The sequence below is a fragment of the Rhinolophus sinicus genome, linkage group LG16 (assembly GCF_036562045.2).
Source record: "Rhinolophus sinicus isolate RSC01 linkage group LG16, ASM3656204v1, whole genome shotgun sequence".
NCBI lineage: Eukaryota > Metazoa > Chordata > Mammalia > Chiroptera > Rhinolophidae > Rhinolophus > Rhinolophus sinicus.
The window spans coordinates 21,169,757-21,182,747 of NC_133765.1; the positions used below are offsets into that span (position 1 = coordinate 21,169,757).

At 51.1% G+C, this 12,991-nt stretch overlaps 1 protein-coding gene across 2 annotated transcripts in view; it reads right to left on the reverse strand.

The window, feature by feature from the left end:
* Window positions 1-1,953: 1,953 nt before the first annotated feature.
* The window catches only part of KREMEN1 (kringle containing transmembrane protein 1), a 67,651-nt gene continuing 56,613 nt past the window's right edge, over window positions 1,954-12,991 (reverse strand). Inside the window, exons 6-9 of one of the 2 annotated variants that reach the window (XM_074321735.1) lie at window positions 10,009-10,341; window positions 8,957-9,118; window positions 7,722-7,806; window positions 1,954-6,125 (exon numbers count right to left, since the gene is read on the reverse strand). In XM_074321735.1, coding sequence (XP_074177836.1) covers window positions 5,957-6,125; window positions 7,722-7,806; window positions 8,957-9,118; window positions 10,009-10,341 — 749 coding nt within the window. In that variant the 3' untranslated portion in view covers window positions 1,954-5,956. The remainder of the gene's footprint in view (window positions 6,126-7,721; window positions 7,807-8,956; window positions 9,119-10,008; window positions 10,342-12,991) is intronic. The other variant, XM_019743130.2, reaches the window with a different exon arrangement.

The window sequence follows — 12,991 nt, forward strand, 5'->3', positions numbered from 1 at the left end:
TATGGACAATTTGTTTCAGAAGAAGTGACTACCAACCAAACTTCTCAAGTTAAAATGGTTGTCAAACTTCCGTGAGCAGTGGCATCACTCAGGAAGCTTCCCAGGGATTCTGATCTGGCAGGTGTAGGGTGGGGCCCAGGAACCTGCATTTGAATAAGCACATCAGGGACTGATTCTGAGGCAAGTGATCCAGGTACAACCCTGAGAGACACGTCTGCATCTGAGGTGCCGGTAATGGTCTTTCATTGGACTGGCCTGTGTCCCCTTCCCCTCACTAACCACAACCAGTTGGAGCAGAGACCTCACCCAATCATCTCCTGAGAATCTGAAATTGGGGCTCACAGAACCAGCAGTGTGCGTGTGCCTGAACCAGTCAGGTTAGAAACTTGGCTCGTAGGTTCTTTGGCTTCTGGGGCTGCCCCCGTCTCCTGCCCCCACCCAGGTCCTGCCCGGGTTCTTCATCTGCCTGAATGTGCCCTAAGATACTGTCTTCAGCAGCCTTTTGAGATGCCCTAGACACACCCCGGGATGGCATCTGGGCCCATTTTCCTGTGGATCGTGCTCCCGAGGCCTGACCTACATGGGTCTTAGGACGCCTGTCCAGGGCCTACCGGACACCTCTGCCACAATGTCCCAGCAGGGCCTGTCTTGACTTAGTCTGGACCCCCAGACAGATCTCAGCATGTTTTCCCTCGCACCTGGCACCTTTTATGTTCTTTATTTCAAAGAACAGTGCCCTCTCTCCACGGCACCCAAGTCAGAATAGAATACTTGGGCATATCCTAGACACTTCTTGTTCGTACCCCACAGCTCTACTCTAGAATAACAAGGAGCAGCTACCATTTATTGAAACCACACGACATGGTAATAACTCATCACAGCTCTGTGAGGCAGGTACTGTGACTGCCCCCATCTGACAGATGGTTAAGTAGGCACACAGGGCTGAGTCACTCACCCAAGGTCACGTGTTAAGTGGTAGGGTTGGGGTGTGAGCCCAGGCAGTCAGCCCCAAGCACCTGCCCCACCCTATGGGTGTGGCCAGTTTGCTCTCACCTACGTCTTCCCCTCCCTCCACAGTGCTGGTTGGGGAGCCTGGGCAGGGCCCCCGAATCTCTTGTTTGGACCGTGTATGCATAAGCCTCCTGACTGGCTCCTCACCCTTGGACTTGCCTACTCCGATCTGGAAATCCTTCTAAAGTGGGAATCTGATGTCACTCCGTGGCCAAAACCCTCAGTCTCCCTGCTTTACTCCCTGGCCTCGTGGTGAATAAATGGTGGGAGCCGAATCCTGTAGGCCGACTCCAGGACTGTGTTCTCACCTGCTGTCCAATGCTCCTCTGAGCCTCAGTCCCCTCACTGGGAAAGGAGGGGCGACAGTATCTGCTGAAAGGCCTGTTAGGGTATGCACAGCACCTAACAGCAGTGCCAGGCGCAGAGCGGGCAACTCACACCTGGAGCCTCCGTTAGTAACATCACGAAGGAAAGGGTGGGGCGAGAAGTGGTTGCTCTGAACCGCACGATGAATGGCACACGGGATAATAATCACATTAGCGTTTTAGACACAGTTTGTCACTTCATCTTCATCACCTTCTGAGGCACAGACACGACTGCATTTTACGGGTGAGGAAACTGAGGCTGAGAAGTAGACTGACCAACTTAGGTCAAGTCAGACGTAGGTCTTTCTGAGCGCAGAGCCCCCATGCCTTTCCCCGAGAACGGCCCTGTCTCCACCGTCCAGTGTGCTCATTTGGAATTCCGGCTCTTTCAGATCTTACCGGCTGAAGACCAACTGTGGGTCAAAGCTGTGACGAGACCTGAGGAAACTGGGAGACACTAACGGGAAAAACGGAACAAATGGTGAGGCCGGCATTGGTGCAGAGTTGAGAGCACACGGTCTCCTTGTCCTGGGCTCTGAGAGCTCGCCCATAAAAATGACAAGCCAGGGCCCATCGCTGTTTCTACAACAATGAGAATATTTATTTTCTCCAGGCAGTAAAAATAACATTCTTCTCTCTTTTGTAAAAGTTAAGTACCATTACATTCCATTTCCTTAAATAACAAAATCCTAAAAATATATATTAAATTGTATACAGTGCGTCACACTTCATCTTATATTTTAAAATACATGATGTTTCTATTTTATTCTCAAAGTTGCATATTAAGAGCATATGTACAAATAAAGCCTTGTCATCCAAAGTCAGGATCCCCTGCGGAAGGTGAGTCTGGATGTGGGCAGGTCTGGATGCTGCGTGAACCCCGCCAGGCAGCCCCCACTTGGTGCTCCTTGAAGACACATCCTTTCTGAAGCAGGAGATTCGCCTCGGACTTTCCGCCACACCCACTTCTGTCTTTGAGTATGTTTGACCCCGCAAGACAGAAACCTGTGAGATGGGCACCCCCGTGGGGTCTGCAGGCAGAGGGTGAGGCCCCGTCACCCGAGCCGGCCAGCCTGAGGGGAGGCAGCTGCGGCTGGAAGGTTTGAGAAGCACCCCATGCCAGGGCAGCTAAGCTGAGAGACCTGGCCAGGAGGTAGAAGAGTGAGGCGAGTAAACAAAGACACCAGAGGAAACAATCCAAAGGTTAAAAACTCCCAAGGTAGTAACAGAAGCAGACATCAAACACCAAATAGGAGACTTGAAACCCAAGAGGGTGCCAGGTGGCTGGGCTATGGAGTGGGGAGCTGGCCTGGCTCTGTGGGAGACCTGGGGTGGCCTCACCGGGCAGGGAGACGGGTCTCTGAGGCCATCCACTAAGTGCTTGTGAGGATTAAGTGCCCAGGACGCACAGAGGCTTGGCGACGGCCTGTGTGGCCTGCTGGTGTCGGGACGGCCTGGCCAGACCCTCAGCCAGGTCAGGCTGACTCCTGCCTGGGGCTGACAATGGGGCGTGTGGGTGGGGCTGTGCCCCATAGGTTTGGCCTGAGGTCCAGGACAGCTGTACTCACTAGTGCTTTGATCTTTGTGGGTTTCTGGCTGACTGGAGTCTTGAGACAGAGCCCACACTTCAGAAGTTACTGCAACCAGGTTACCTCGCTTACACCCAGAGAGAGGCCTCAGCCCTGTTCTGACATGGAAGGGTAGGTGGGGGAAGGTACCCTGGGTTCATTCCTTCTCCTCCTTTGCTCTCTAAGCAATGACACGTGGGGAAGAACACAGGGCACCGAGTGCCTTCTAGAGGGGCCAAGGACACTGTGAAGCACATCTAAGAGAAGGTGCACTCACCATGGGTAGCGACAGGGCCCTCCCTCCTGTGGGGACATACGCTGACACAGCAGGACCTGGGGACCAGTGGTGAGTGGGATGAGATGGGCACACAGTCCTGAGCACCCACTTGCAGCCTTCTCCACTCTGCCACCTCAGGGCAGAGGCCCTGGACAGGATGCTTTCAGAGCGGCCGTCCATGGGGGCCCCCAGAGCCCCTCCCCATTCCTCTTGCACAATCTTCTGCTGTCTGACCTGTAATGTACTTTTCTTGGGGTGACCCTTTCCAATCACCTCCAACCCTCACTTTCTTCTAAAGTAGTTTCTTAACAGATCAAGTGCTTCCGCCTCCAATGCCCCTGGAAGCACACCTCACGTCTTCTGGGACAACTGATTTCTCAGGTGTTTACTTAGCCACAGGGGACCCTCTGTGGGGTGTTGCTGACAGGTTCCAGCCAAAGCCATGGCCAGACTGTGGCCATGGAGCTTACGGAGGTTTGGCCCAGGACAATTTATGACCATCTCTGCCCGCGCTCTCCTGAGGCTGGTCTGGGTTTCCTGCGGTCCCTCCCTGGGCAGGAAGTCGATCCTGGCAGCACTAGGCTGTTCCAGGACCAGTAAGGAGAGCACTGAGGCGTCACCAGCCCTTCCAGGCTCTGCGAAGACAAAGGGCGGATCCAGCTGCAGGCTTGGCACGGGCTCGGGGCTTGGCCCCTATGACCACAGGTGTGAGCTGAGCAGGGCAGGCAGGTGGGCCCACAGGATGCCCCAAAGGCCAGCGATCAGGGTAAGTCCTAGGCAGCTGAACCACTGCCCCTCGGCTGGGCGAACCCTTTGCCAAGTCCCACATTCCCTTTGTGCTGTGACTGGATCTATTCACAGCACAAGGCCCGTTGTGACTATGCACAGCTGACACTTGGGTTTGAAAGGAGATTCCACAAAAGCCAGGAACAGCTTGGAGGGGAGACCGCACATGTCAGTATATTCCCAGTGGCCCTTGTAGGGGACAGACCTGTCTCCAGACCCAGGGGCCTGTGGACAGCTGCTTTAGGGTGATCACCCTTTCCAGATCAAAGAGTGAAGACGACCCCAAGCAGCTCCATGGCTGCGGCAGGCCTCCCATGGTGCCTGGGCCAGCGCTGCCTGGACACCCTGCCCCACTCCCCTCCTCCGGATGCCCCTCTGCCTGCCAGCTCCTAGCACCTCTCCTGGTTGCTGAGTGTCACCTCTCCCTGCAGACACCTCCTAGCTGGCCCCACATGGCCCTGTCCTTTTGGGAGTGGCCAGTTGCAGACGGGCTACCAGAACCCCAGGAAGGGACATGGAAGGCAATGGCTTAGGGACTTGGGGGAGGGAGGCAAAGTGTTTCAAAGATGGAACCTGTGAGGCCAGAGGCACATCAAGGCCAGGCCTGAGTGACTTTGGGGGAGTCATGTTCTGACAAAGGCCGAGGCCTGGCCTTCGGAGGCTCAGGCTGCTCTTCTCAGCTGCTGCTGGCAAAGCCTGCTTTTGGATGGGGGCGGATTCCAGTGCAGGCGGCACTGACTCGCACAGTGGTGAACGCTGCACTTGCAGCTCTCACTCTTTGGAGGCCTGTCCTCTGAAGTTCTCCACTTCCCAACCCCCCCCAAGCCCCCACTTCTCACGCCATCTCTGCGATTCGCCTCTCCCCCCTGAGGGGCAGGGTAGTGTAGGATCAGGGACGAGAGCCCTCCCCTTCTCTCCCAAGCCATTCCAAACCCCGCTTTGTCCCCGTAAGACGGGGCAGAGAGGGCTGCAGAGAACACGGGCTATGGGGTTCTTCTCTGAAAATGAGGGACACCTAAAGGAAGGACTGCTGGCACCCCGTCTCACATCATGCTGCCTAAATGCTAAACCACGTTCTGAACTGAGTGAGCTTAGAGAATCATGGAGAGATGAGGGTCTGGCTCACAGGACCACAAGCTGCGCGGGGGCAAGACCCGACAAATCCAATCCAGCACCTATGAAAGCTGTCAGTAAAGTCTGTTGTGGGAAGAAATGAATGGACGTTTTATACGACCACTCCTCGAGCTCGCTCTGCTGGTTACCAAGCTATGGAAAGAAGCCACAGAAAGAAGCCTGTACGTGGAAGGTGTGACATGAATGGGGATCCCCAGACCCAATTCTCAGGATCCCTCCCAGGTTGAAGGAGGCCCATCCTCATCCAGTGCCGAGGGCAAAGCCCCAGAGTCAGCACAGATCATGGGCCCTCTTTAGGGCTTTGGGGTGCTATGCCCAGGAGTACAGGACCTAGCCAACCCTCAAGAAAACCTCAATTATCCCTGTTTGGCCTTGCTACAAACCATAAAGGCCAGGAGAACGTGATCTGTGTGTAGACAAATTGGAGAAGAAGGAAGTAAGACTCGATGTACACTACACCTACCCGCCACCCGGCAGTCTAGAATGTCCCTGAACCCAGTGCTGGGACACAACCATTTCTATCGTCTCAGCCTCACTGTCCTGACACCCCCGTTCCTAGATCACAGAGAGAGACAGACGCAGGACGGCCTGGACCCGGGGACCGCAGTCTCTCCTAAGTGCAGATGGTGGAGCAGGACGAATCCAGGCGACACCTGCCCCTGCAGCAGGGCACCCCTTCCCAGTCCACAGGCAAGTGCCCCGAAGAGGTCAAGGGAGAGGCAGGGAAGAGCTGGTCAGAGGAAACCACGGGAGAGGTGGTCCCCTGTTGGCCTGGAGCTCAGAGGGACCTCGTGTCCTGGGCACAGGGGGTACTTTTAGTCACTCACAAGAGGATTACGGTCATCTTGTTGACTCTGACCCTTGAGCTTCTTCTTAAAGATGGAAATTGAAGTAGAAGGCTCATAAAAAATGCTCCAGATTTCCCCTGAAGGCCCTGGTTGACGACAATCCCTAAGGTCCCTTGAAGCAGGAACACGATGGGATCTGTCAAGCAAAAACAACTTAGTTTTTCAAGTACAGTAGAACAAAGCATCCAAAACAACCTACCATGTCATGAGATACCTGTGCCTGTGAGATGTGATGCGCAGTGAGGTGCGGTCTCGGGAAAGACCTAGCAGCTGCCTTTAGAGATCTGAAGGACTATTGTCCTGTGGGACGGGGGTGCAGCCGGGCAGATTCCAGCTCAGTAGAACAAAGAACTTTCTAACTGGCAGAAGTATTCAAACCTAGACAGGGTTGTTCCGAGGGATCATGAGTTTCCAATTTTTTTTTTAAATAAAAGAACTCTTTCTTCAAATGACATTTACCTGGAAGGCCAGCCACCTAGTTAAAAACGGGATAAAGGCAAAACCACTCCAATTGAAGTGGGTCCTGCCTTACCACTGATGCTGCTTGGCAGGGAAGTTCCAGAGGGACTCTGCAATGTCACTTGGGAGTCAGACATGTACTTGAGGGCCTCAGCGTGCTGTGAGCTGCTGGCCCTATAGGAAGTCTCCTGTTCTCCTACTGCTGTAGGGGACACATGGACAGGACTGTGCCCAAGAGGCTTCCAGAACATGTGAATTGTGACTTAAAAAAAAATAAAAAAAATAAAAAAAATATATATATATGTATATATGGCACTTGAGTAGGCTCAGCAAATAATAATGACATTGTTTCCACTGAAAAGTAAAGTGCAGGGTGCAAAGGCCTATGGGTGATCCCAGTATGGCCAAGGGCAGCCTTCACAGGGCAATGGAGGAGCTGGCAGCATTTTGTGTATAAAAACGTCTGTGGCAGAGGACTGGTAAGGTCAGGAAAGAAGTGGCTTTCACGGGACACAAATGTTCGGGAAGGCCTTGAAATGGAGAAAGCCTGTATACCAATTATATCTCAATAAAACTGGGGCGGGGGAGGAAAATGGAGGGCGCCTAGACTGGGACCCACAGGAAAGACAGAGCAGGAGTCTAGAAAACATTAGAAAGGAGTCCCCTCCATAAGTACACAAACTTCAGTAGCATGAATAATTGTCCCTTTCATGGAAGGCAGAATGGTTCAATTGAGTAGCAAAATAAAGGAAGGAAATGTTGTCTTTTTCCCCCTGAACTGATCAGAATTAAAGAAGGTTCCATAAACTTCTTAAATCACTGCCTGAAAAATCACTATTAAGCAATAGTTAATAAAATGTTAGAATTCTCTCTCTAAGAATGTTTCCCAATTTCTAGAAGGCATCGGGAAAAATGCATGGTATTGTTCTAGGAATCTTTACTCCTGCATCAAGAGCTCTTTAAGGGGCCAGCATAAGGCAAAAAATAGAAATTGTTGCTTTTTATGGCCAGACTGTTTCAATCCTCCTTGAAATTGTATCCTTTGGACACAGGTGGGGGGCAACACAATCCCTCAAACCTTGGTGAGCTTTGTCCAGTTGTACATTTCACTCTACAGAGCAAGAGGAATGTCTACTGTCTTATGTTCCCGAGGACTGAGGGCTTTAGAATCATGTTCCGACATTACAATTGTATCCAGACTAATGACGCATAGTGGTAGCAAAGGAGTTCTGAGCCCTCCCCTCCTGGAATGGGGTAGCGCTCTTGTACTCACTTGAATGTAACGTGCAAAAGGATCTTTGCTACAATGGCAGTGACGGTGAGGATGAGGAGAGTTGCGAGGCCATACACTGTCCATCCTGCAAGTGCAAAAGACAGGGTTTATCAGACTTGTTGGAGCTCAGTTTTCAAAAGAAGGTCTGTTGGTGGCCCCAAGTGAACACTGGCAGCTTAGAGATGTGGGTCTGGCTGAGGAGTTCCTGGCAGATGGCAGCAGCCACCAAATACAGCTGAGAGACAAGCTGGCATGGAGCCTGGGCCTTCTGAGTGCCTCACCTGGCTCACCTCTTGGAGAGAGGCAGGTGGTGTGGTCCAAAGTGCACTGGATTCAGAGTTGAAAGGGGTGGTGCACATTCTGTCTCTACCACCGGATCCACTGTACAACCACAGGTGAGTTACATAAACTCTTTGGGCCTTAGTTTCCTTATCTGGGAAATGCGATATGTGACCTATAAAATCCTATTGGGACACACAAACAAATGACACAGAGCAAGCATTGGAGGGGCTCTCGCCCTTTCGAAAGGGACCTGGGGAGCAGTCTGAAATCTCTAGGCTAGGTAATTGCGATTGGCGCTCTGCAGCTCTGTTAGCTCATAAAGGCCCTAACTTCCTTGGCAGAAAAGAGAGAAGGGAAGTCTGTACCCAACCAAGTTAGCCAGCTCCAGCCCTAAGACCATCAGCCACTCTCTATTCCTCTCCTGCATGACTTTTCTTTTTAGCTCTTATCACCATCTGACTTTATTTTGCTTTTTGTCTCTTTCCTCCCACTTAGGAGCCAAAGGTGGGCAGATTTTGTTTGGTTCACTGTATAGTCCAGTGCCTACAACAGCTCCTGGCACCATTAAAGCACTTACATGTCTTTCAAATGAATGAATGAATGAATGAAAGAATGGAGCTCTTGCAATTGCCAATGAATTTAGGGAGCTATAGCTTTGGGGCTCTACAAAGATATTCTCAATGTGAGAAAACCCTGGGTTAGCTGATTAATCCATCACAATGGACAAAAGGCACACATGTTAGATCTATGGAGGTGAGCACTTTTTCTTAAGGACTAAGGAATCAAGCTAATGAGAACATGTTTTTCAAAGGCCAAGACAAACAGAATCAGAGTCAGATCCCCAACCTGCCTTGGAATGAGAAACTCCCAAGGGTGCTGGTGTATGTAGCAGCCAAGAACATTGCCTTCAAGCTCTGTGGCTCCCACCCCCTTTGATGGTGTCTGGGAACCACTACCTGGGACGGTCTGGGGTGGATGACTGGGGCTGGTGGTGATGACGTAGAGGACTTTGGAGGACCGGGCAGCGCTGACGCTGAGGTTGGCCTGCTCCGTGATCACCTCAGCCAATGTCTGGTTGGCAGTGGGCCTCTCCTGTGGTGGTTCTTCCTTGACAGCTGTAAGAGCAAACGGAATTAACTGGGGAAAAGCTCATCAAGACAATGAACAGTTATGGAGGAGGAGGCACTGGTTATGTAGAAAGGCTATTTTCTCTGATTCGATTCGGGGTGCGATTCTCTCCACTGGCCCCACTGGCCCCAAGCAGAACCTGTCATGCCGTGACCCTGAAGGAGGCAGAAAGGATGAGCTGTCAACGTCTAATCATTTGGTCCTTTCAGACACCTGCGCATGCTTTATCGTTTTCCAACCCTCGTGCCTTTGCATCTACAGCTCCTTCTGCCCAGAAGGCCTTCTTCCTTCCTATCTGTTGACCCAAATCCTACCTGTTCTTCAAGACTACCCCACCTGCAGGGAGGCCTCCTCCCTCTGACTTCCTGTAACACACTGATGTAACTTTTCTTGAGGCCCTCAACATCCTGGACGAAGCCTGGGTCTTAGACCCCCTGTGCTTCTCATGTGCTGGCAAAGAGATGTGCCTGGAACACATGTGTCCACATTAGCGGGGCAGAGAGTGGGGTTCCACCTTAGGAAGATTTGAAGAAAGATGGAAAACCAGTCTTTTGGGTTTGTCTGGGATCCTGAGAGGCAGGAGGATGGACCAAATGACCTCTTTAGAGCCTTCTAATTCTACCAATCTCAGCTCTTTCTTTTAATTGTTCTTTAACCCTCCCATGAAAACTGTCATTAGAACTATTAACAGCAAAATCGACAGGTTTTACCTCTCTTCTGTATCGTGAAACATAGACAAGTTATGAAATGGTTGGTAGGGAAATCCGCAAGTTGAGTGAGTAGCTCCTGACTCACGGACCTCCCAGCAAGAACGGCCCAAAGTCCGTAGGTCACAGGGGTGGGCAAGGGGCGCCTGAGGCATATGGGGAAGTCTTACCTTGGTATAAGACAGCAAATCCCTGGGCCTGGTTAATGCGATCAGAGAAGAAATACAGAATGACAAAATCCAGAGAGACGTTAAAGGACAAAGGTGGGTGGTTCCTTCCATTGAAGCGGACCAGGACGTGGTGGGTATAGCCATCCAGCAGCTCTACCATGTCTGCGGAATCCCTGATGTCAAATAAGGTGAAATTGAAGTGGATGTGGGAGGCTCCCGGAACCCGAATGGTCCAATAGCAGACCCTCCCTGTGGCGTAGGTGTCAGGAAAGTCAGGGGAATAGACCACAGCAGTCATGGCCGAATAATTCCCACCGCAGGCGCCAATGAGAGCTGTGGAAGACAAAAGGGTACCGGCCTCAGCCTGGGGCTCAGCCACATGGCTCGCTTTCCAATCTGTTGCAAACAAAACTCTTCGGAACTAACGTGATCCAGTTTGGGATATTGTTTTTTGTCTATAAAACCAGACTGTCTTATGTTTCAGGATCAAATCACAAAATGAATCACTTAAACCCTGAACAAATGACTGTGGAGGCTTTTTTTTTTTTTTCCTCCCCCCAGGAGACCTTAGAATTAGCACACAGCACAGTGGTGCGGTCTAGGTGGGGGCCAGGCTGGAGTCAGACAGTCTGCGTTGGGGACCAGCTGGGCCATGTGATTCTTCGCTTCCAGGCTTCTTGCTTCTCTCAGTTTTGAGGATGGAGAGACTACCACCTGCTCCTGTATCACATGAATGTATGATAGACAGATGAGATAACGCACATGAAAACACTGGGACCTCTTTGCAGGGAAGGCACTTGAGGAGGCGAAGTCGTACAGAGAAGGGCATCCCTGATACCTCAGAGGTGCAATGCTTGCAGGAGGGCCCACACTTATTTTTCAAGTGGGAAACTCGCACAGAAATGATTTTCTCCGTGGAGGAGATTCACTCGATTCTGATTACTCTGTGTGAGCACATTTGACTCCTCTGGACTCCCGTTTCTGCTGCGCAGGTTCTAGGAAGGCGATACAACCACTTCACCATATCTTATGTGTTGAGGTATAAACAAAGGCCTGGAAATGAAAGCCTTTCAGAGGGAGTGTAGGGCTGGGATTTAAAAAGTAGGCTTTGGGGGAGTTCCACTTTTCTTCAGGATGTAGAGAGCAGTAAGAAAATGCTGCTTCCATCCGAACAACAAGAAAAAGCTCAAACCTTTTCTTCAACCCATCAGAAAGCTGAGGTCTGAAGATAAACAAAGGAAATTTAATTCTAAACAGTAAGAAGCCCCTCTGCGGAGAGTCAGGCCACACAAAACTGTTTCATCTTTGATAGCGCACGAGAGGAAGAGGTGGTTGCCATAAAAGCAAGTAAGAAGAAAGCAGCTGAAATTTTAACAAGTTCCCAAAGGCTGCGTGTGGATTAGCGTCTCCATCCAGGATAACCAGAAACCCAGACACAACAGGAGTCAGCACTCACTTCAAGCAATTTTGAGCGGGCCTCCCTCCACCCAGTGCCCACTGGGGTAGGCAGCAGACCAGAGTCCCCTTGGTGGCACACTTGTGAAGGTGTGATCGGCTGCTGCTAGGGGACAGGCATGAAATCCTGCTGCTTCCTGAACACTCCTCTCAAAGGAAGCAAAGCCTTAAGTTTGTGGGAGAGGGGCAGCAAACCCTCTTGCTCCCACAGTCAGAGTAGAAGCAAAACCTGTTTGCCCCTGGGGAGAAGGAATAGGAAACTCTCCTTCCTGCCAAAGTAAACAGACAAAGACCTACTGCTTTCTAGGGGAAGAGCAGAGGCAAAAGCCATCAGCCCCTGGCTGCCCAGAGCCTCAGAGCCTCTGCATGAATGCAAAGCAGGGGCAGGAAACTCTTTCCTTGAGAGCCACCACAGATGCAGGCGATGTTTGGCTGCCGGGGAGTGGGGTGCGTGAGGAGGGATGCTGAAAAGGTCCCGCCCTGGAGGGCCAGTAACAGATTCGCTCTGTGGCATAGGCATCTACAAACTGCTCAAAGCTCAAGGTGGAACAGGAACACTGGAAAATGCCCGCTGGCATCCGAGGCTCCACACTAAGCACAAGGTAACAGCCACTCATCACGGAAGGAATCTGAAGCCTGCCGTGCAATGCGGGTAATGACAGAAAGAAGAAACCCCAAACCCAGCTCACCACTGATAGGAAAGCTCCAGCCCCCCACTAAGCAGGGCTGCCCATTTCCAAGTGTAAGTTCTTTGCCTCTACTGTTTTTGTACATGTCGTGATGGCGGTCACTAAAATATTACAGCACACACATAAAAGCAAGAAAGTAAGGCAGAAAGAAAGAAAAAGGAAAAAAGACTCATTGTCAAGAGATAAAATATCTGGTAAATACTGGGGGTGCCAAAAAAATGTATACAAGTGGACACTTTGGTCAACGTTGCTCAAGCAGTAGTTCGTGTAATCAGAAGTGTCTGGACGCTGATCGTAACCACTTTGAGCACCTCTTGTAATTGCAGAAGTCAAACGTGACTTGTATTCATCTTTTGTTATTGGTATATATTGAGTATTACAATTTTAACACAGTTTTCCTTTCTTAAAACGTGTATACTTTTTTTTGGCACCGTGTGTGTGTGTGTGTGTGTGTGTGTGTGTGTGTGTCTCTCAAATCATGTGGAACTTGAAATGAATACAATGTTATATGTCAATTATATCTCAATTTTAAAAGAGAGATAGGGGCAGCCGGATGGCTCAGTTGGTTAGAACGCATGAGCTCTGAACAACAGTGTTGCCGGTTCGATTCCCACATGGGCCAATGAGCGGCGTCCTCCATTGAAAACAACAAGCTGCCACTGAGCTTCCAGAGGGGCCGGATGGTTCAGTTGGTTGGAGCTCAAGCTCTCGGCAACAAGGTTGTCGGTTTGATTCCCGCACAGGATGGTGGGCTGTGCCCCCTGCAACTAAAGATTGAGGATGGCAACTAGACTTGGAGCTGAGCTGCGCCCTCCACAGCTAGACTGAAGGACAATGAC